Raw genomic sequence first — 6,933 nt, 5'->3', positions numbered from 1 at the left:
TTTTTACGTACGTTTGGATTTTTCTCGACAATCGCTTTAAAAGTCTTGCAATCCCCATCTCCGACGTAATTGATATAAGTAACTTCATTTTTTTCGTTGGCTCGCGAAAACATTTCTGTTGCTCCATCTACTTCCATCTTCCCAGCCGATCCCTCGTGATTTGCCTCGCATGCTGCTTCATGATTCTCTCTCCATTTCTCGAAGTCGGCAGTGTCTTCTTTATTTTTCCACCGTGAGCACGCCGTACAAAATTTACTTTTCACTATTACATCGACAACTTTCCCAGTGTACCAGCCTATTAGCGAAACAAGTCCATAGAGTGACGAAAAACCTCTTTTGCGCCAGGATCCATCGCCTGACACTGTAATTCCATTGTTTTCGCCTTTATTAACAGACATTCTTTTTTCTTGTTGAGCGGCACTTTTCATTGAAAAAGAACAAACAGTTTCAGAAGCCTTGTAAATAGTTGGAATAATCAAATCATAACTTTTTGCGCCACTGGCGATGGCAAATCCATTATGGAGCAGAATTTTTAATGCCATTTATTCCGATACCTAGCAAACGCATTGCAAAAATTAATCGCCTATTCACTTCATAAGCCTTGTTCTCTATTTTTGGACAGCTATTTATATACACTGGTGGACATTCCTCACATGTAACAATAATTTTGAAACCTAAGCCCTGTTTGCTTGCCTCGGTGAATTTCACTTTTTTATAGCACGTATGGCATACTAGAATATCAGATAAAGCAGAAAAAACTGTAGCAAAACACAGTATACGATAGCCAAAAGTGGAATCGTAGTCGATGTCGTAAATATCTTCCGACAGCTTCAATTTTTCGCCGACGTGCCGACGCTCTCAGCTGCCTCCTCCAGCTGGTAACTATTTGTACCTTGCGATGACTTGCACGTCTTCTAGACGTTTTCTTCTGCCCACCTCGCATTTCTTTGCGAGATTGGTATGGTGTTTCATTCATTTTAACAACACAAACTAATAAAAACGTTTAGAAAATCACTGCACCTACGAGAAACACGTGTTATTCACGAGACACGCGGCGTCGCTTTCTAACGGACTTTTTGGCGTCTCTCGCTTATTCTAGCTTGAAAATTCAAGTACTGGTGCCATCTAGTAACTGAATTTAGTAGATTTAATAAAAGTGGACAGTCGATAACATGTATTTGCCGCCCTAATGACTTCAAAATTTTTAAAAGCAAGCATACGAAAAATTTTCTCAAAATACTGCAAATCAGCACTAAAACCTTCCTCGGAAAATCAAATTTTTGGACCACTTAAACAATTTTCCCCCTCATAAAACCTTTTGGATATCATTTTTGGATAGTTAAGGGACCTTTTAAGCCAATAAAAAAAATGCAAAAAAAAATTTACAAAGGTATATCCCCCCTTAAACGACGTGACTAAATTGTCGCTATTGCAAACGTTGGAGAGCGGACGATTCTGAGTGTGGGCTTTCGCTCTTGGGACCTGTACGAATTTCACCTGCTGCAGAGCACGACCAAGCATTCGTGGGCTGTGAAAGCCGCGCCGCAGTTGGAGAAGCCGCGATACGTCATATTCGCGCTGCAGACCGGACGGCGAAACAAATTCACGGAGGACTCCTCGAGGTTCGATCAATGCGCGCTCGCCAACGTGAAATTGTATCTCAACTCGGAATTCTGTCCCTACGACGACGTGAACGCGGATTTCGAAAGCGACAAGTTCGCCGTGCTGTACGAGATGTACGCGAAATTTCGAGGAGCGTACTACGGGGACAGTCGCGACGACGCGCTCTTCTCCCCGCGCGAATTCGCGCGGGTAGCGCCGCTCGTGGTGATCGATTGTTCCCGCCAAAACGAAGCGGTGAAGAGCGCCACCGTGGACGTGCGCATCGAATTCGAATGCAAGGAAAACGTTCCGCCGAAGACCACCGCCTTTTGTCTCATCGTTCACGATCGCGTCATCGAGTACGGTCCGCTGACCAACGTGGTGCGCAAAATTATCTAGCGGAAATTGCGATTGTAGGATACCGCACCCCGGAGATATATAAATACGGGGATCCTTCGATCGTTCCTCAGATCCATTAGGAACGAGCAGTTGAGTTTGAGTATAATTTTTCAACACGCACCGACTCAATGGCGGCAGCAGCAACGACGACGACGATCTTCGTCGACCTGCAGAGATTCGTGGTGAGCGACAGATTCATCGCGAAGGAGGTGGCCGTGCTTCGAAGCGAGACGCGCGAACTCGCGCATCACGTGTTTCGCGCGCCGATGAAGTGGGACCTCCTCACGAGCGCCGAAAAAGCAAGGGCCAGCTGGCTGATGGCGAACCATCACGGCCTCCGTTGGAAAGACGGGGACGTGAACTATCGCCTAGCCAGGTCGATTATTCGACGCGCGGTGTGCGACAACCTGGAAGAAACGTGGGAGAGAGAAGAGACGCCCGGCGCGCGAATATACGTGAAAGGCCTCGAAAAAAGAAGAGGTGGCTGGAGGAGATTTTCGGCGACGTCGACGCAACGATCGAGACCATCGACGCCGAGTACGACGACATCGATCGGTTGGAGTTTCTTCGCGCCGATCGCGCGTTTCGCTGCGGACGCCATCAACGGTGCTGCGCGATGGAGAACGTGATGAAGTTGCGCGACTGGTGGAACGAGCGACGCGAGTATCTCTCCAGCATCGACTCCACGGATCAAATATAAATGTGTATCCATCTATCCATCCATCTATATATATTTTAATCAATAATAAAAAAAATTGATGCAAATTCGACGAACGAAGTTATTCATTTTTCGCATACCTACACTGTATATATAATCGTACTCGATAACGCCGAGCGCGAGAGCGATAGCATCGAGCGTGCGAGACGACCGCGAGCGATAGCGAGACGACCGCGAGCGATAGCGACGAGCGTGATACGTAAGCGAACGAGAGCGTCGAATTCCGAAGAAGAACGGTAACGATAACGCGAAACTGACAATGAGCGGAGTCGGGAGCGTCGAGCGGAAGCGCGATATCGGCGGCGGGAGCGTGATCTTGTTATTATTCACGCGTATTTATCTTTATATAATATTTATTTAATATTATATTTATACTTATTTAATATTATATACTACTTATTTACTACTTTATACTTATTGCTTCCTTATAGAGGAAGCTTTGTTTTCGTAAATTCGTATATGAATCTTTGATTGCGTATAAAGTTTGCTCTAATCAACCAAATTTAAAAGAATTATATATAAATAGGGGTAGAAGAGGAACCAAAGAAAGGATATTTGACATATGGTGTTGTAACATAATCTTTTTCTATCTATAATAATATAAATGAAATTAAAATCTTTAATGTTTGATATAATTATATACATAACAATATAATTTTATAAAATTTATTATAAAAAGAGCTAACTCCTTTATACCGTACCGTACCGTACCGTACCGTACCGCGTAGACCGCGCGTCGCGATCGCGCTCATATCGCGAGACGCCGTTATCGCAGTTCCGCCGTTTCTCTCGCTCTCTCTCGCTCTCGACGATGTGGCTCGCGCGCGTAATCGCGTTAACCTCGTGTTTTATCGCCGTAAGGTGCATCAATCCCACGGACGAGAATTACGCACATACGATCGATTACCTGCAGAAATACGGATATCTGACCAAAGATGTGGACGCGTTTCCGGCTCAGAGACGAAACGACGTTCTTTGTAACGCCATCGAGGAATTTCAACAATACTACGGTCTGCCCGGCGATGGAACCCTCGACAACGAAACGCTGCAATTGATGCGTAAACCGCGATGTGGTTTCCAAGATATCCTGAAGCACGGAACGACGGCGAGTCTATCCAAATGGCCGAGGACTCACCTGACGTGGGATTTTTGCGTAGCCACCGAGGACGAGTTGAATACCGCGCGGGCCGCGTTCGATCTGTGGTCGCAACATTCGGCATTGACGTTCGAACGCTCCGAAACGAATCCTGACATTATAATATCTTGGCGACGCCTACGTCACAGTAACACGAATGTCAAGGTAAACGGACCACATTGCTCGGCCAAATTCGACGGTCCCGGTAACGTGCTCGCCCACGCATCTCTCCCAACGGACGAAGCGGGGTTCGTCTCCGAGGTGCACGTCGATGGGGACGAGCCGTGGCACATTCACGTCAGTAAAAATCCCTCGGATAAGTTCTCCCTACAATTCACGCTGACGCACGAGATCGGTCACTCTCTCGGATTGCTGCACAATAAGCGCCCGATTTCGGTGATGTTCGCGTACTCGCCCGTCAAGCAGTATCCGGTCAAGCTCGACAAATTCGACATTATGGACATTCAACGTTTGTACGGTGAAAAACTGACGAACGAGCCCTCGCAGACCCCGGCGCCGCCGCCGCCGCCGCCGCAGCCATCGCCGGACCTGTGCACCCTTGATTGCGTAAACGCGATATTGATTTTGGAAAATCGAATGTACATCTCGTACAAGCGTTACGTTTGGTCGATCTGCAAGAACTCGGATTTCCCGCAAAAACGATAATCAACGGAGCGGTAAACACCAACAGAGGACGTTCCTTCGTGCTGTACAACGGTCACTCGGTGGGCGAGATAGACGAATGTGCGAAGAGAGCCGTCAGATTTACGCCTCTCGAGGCGACGTTTCCCGGAATACCGACCGGCGTGACGTCGATCTTCCGATACGTCGACGGCAATCTGTACTTCACCACTCGGACGCAGTTCTACAGATTCAACGAATTTACGAAAACCGTCACGGCCGCCGGTAAATTCGATCTACGGATGCTGAATATCGTCTGCCCTAAGACCGAACTGTTGCAGCAGTTGCACGATCTTCTCGATCGAATCGTACGCGTCGGCGATTTAACGTCACCGGCGAGCGATTCGGACGATGACGACGACGGCGGCGTTCAGCTTTCCGATCGCCGTACCAACCGAAGGAAGTAGAGGACTGCGCAAATCCCCACACCACACCACACCACACATCGCGCGATATAAGTGAGAACTTTTCTACTTATACCGATTTGTTCCCGCCAAAGCATCAGTATCGCATCGTCAACCGAATACGACGCGTCGAAAAAAAATAAGGAACGAACGATACTATAGCGTGTGTGCGAAATGTTCTCGACGTTGACCGATCGACCCGCGCCGAGGGATCTTTCCCCTCGCGAGACGGATTCGGAGGTGAACGACAACGGCAAAAGGCGAAGGGTCGAATCGACGGACGATCATCATCATCATCATCGGGAGTCGCGTTCCAGCTCTCACCCCCCCCCCCCCCAACGACGTTCGCGACTCCGTCGTCGTCGCGCCTGCGGTGCGCATCCTGACGACGCGTTATCCGCTGACGACGACTGGCTACAAATACTTGGCCATCGGTGTCACGGTTAAGTCACCGTGGTACGGTATACCCGCACCTTCGTACGTGGATATCGCCCTGGGAGATAAGCAAGGGAAGGAGATCTCTCTGACGCTCGATATGTAGAAAGGACTAGTCGAGCGCAAACGCGACATATTGTCGTGTCTGCGATCCAACCTCGTCGAAGAAACCCGTCCCCCCTCGCCGATATCGATCGGAGACCTGACGCTGCGATTCGGATTGATCAACAACCTGTCGATCTTGCGTATGGAGCTACCCAACGCGGCTCGTCTGGCAATCTCGATCACCACCCTGCTCTCGCTGTACGATTTCCAATTTTGCGTCGATCGCATCGTCTCGGCGCTGAGCGCGGTGACCGAGGAAGTCGACGCGAAGTATTCGCGCTATCGGGAGATAGCCGCCAACGCGATTAAGACGGAACTTCGGTTAAGACTGCGAAACTGAAAATCGAATTTTTCGATCCTAACAAGATCGTCGACTGTGAAATTACCGCGCTTTGTTTCAAATCCTGAATGTCACGACGCATGTTTACAAATATATATATATTCATACACACAAAAATGTAAACGCGTATCGACGTATGTATATACATATTTTATTTTTCAAAATAAAAGCTACTGCTAGTACGCGGATATCTCATATATGTGTTCTCTCTTTCTTTTCCCTCCTTCCAAATCCGTACCTATCTCGATACGATTCCGCGCTCCCTGGATCCCCCGACTTAGCTTACTCCGCGATCGCCGCGATTGCGTCATCTACGATACGTAGAGAAGGATCGAAACAACTTTCGAACCGAGACAAACGAGAAAGAAGAACGGTTATCGGAACCCGCGAAAAGAACGACCTTGAACACGTTCGAACGCGTTTTCGCGCGCTCACCCACCCCACCACGCGGGGCGTCGAGAAGAGCGACCTTGAACGAGTTCGAACGAGTTTGGACGCGTCCGAACGCGCGCGAGCGCACGAAAAAATTAATCGCGATTTCCGCGCGCGGCCGATAACGCGGTCGATAGCGCGGAACCGCCGATCCGAGCGCCCCCTCGGAGCGCCCGAGTTCGACGATCCCCCCACCCCGGTGGCAACACTGCGGCGCAAAATTCCCTATCACCCGCCTAGGGAATTTATGTCTTTCAGGTTACCACAAAAATACTGTGATCTGATTGGACAACCTCGAGTCTTTGTACTGCAATCTGATTGGACAGCGATAAGCCTTTGTCCAGTTACTAGTAAATTGCGTGGGGAATTTTCCCCCCGCAACTCCCCCCCATCGATGAACCTATACCCTTCCCCTCGCCCCCCTCGCCAATCTCTTATGGCGTTCCCCCCGCGTGCGCGCGGCCCCCCCCCACTTCCCCTCGGAAGTACCCGACGGCTGGGGGTGTGGATTCTTCATCTACTAATACGAATACGAACCAATCACAGAGCCGTATTTGCATCTTAAGGGGACTAGAGAGGGTTGAAAATGCAAAAATTGGTTCGGGTTTAATTGTTTATAACAAAGCCGTGAATGAACATAAAACATTTTTATTGTTAAGTGTATTAATTACAACATTATAAA

At 48.7% G+C, this 6,933-nt stretch overlaps 1 protein-coding gene across 1 annotated transcript; it reads left to right on the top strand.

Annotated features, from left to right (window-relative positions):
- Positions 1 to 3,530: 3,530 nt before the first annotated feature.
- LOC139787411 (stromelysin-1-like) lies at positions 3,531 to 4,942 on the top strand. Its single transcript, XM_071726477.1, has 2 exons — positions 3,531 to 4,453; positions 4,546 to 4,942. The coding sequence occupies exons 1-2, from the start codon at positions 3,531 to 3,533 to the stop codon at positions 4,940 to 4,942; spliced, it is 1,320 nt and encodes a 439-aa protein (XP_071582578.1).
- Positions 4,943 to 6,933: the final 1,991 nt, after the last annotated feature.

The sequence above is a fragment of the Temnothorax nylanderi genome, unplaced genomic scaffold, assembly GCF_030848795.1.
Source record: "Temnothorax nylanderi isolate EJ_2023f unplaced genomic scaffold, tnyl_v1.0 TNYL_tig1531_pilon, whole genome shotgun sequence".
NCBI classification, from domain to species: domain Eukaryota; kingdom Metazoa; phylum Arthropoda; class Insecta; order Hymenoptera; family Formicidae; genus Temnothorax; species Temnothorax nylanderi.
Note: the sequence above shows the minus strand (reverse complement) of the source record. Positions and strands in the feature narration are given on the sequence as shown.

Excerpts from the sequence above, each read along its gene's own strand:
- LOC139787411 (XM_071726477.1), top strand. The coding sequence starts at position 3,531 with ATGTGGCTCGCGCGCGTAATCGCGTTAACCTCGTGTTTTATCGCCGTA. Across the intron at positions 4,454-4,545 it reads TTGATTTTGGAAAATCGAAT|AGGACGTTCCTTCGTGCTGT; the intron begins GTACATCTCGTA and ends AAACACCAACAG.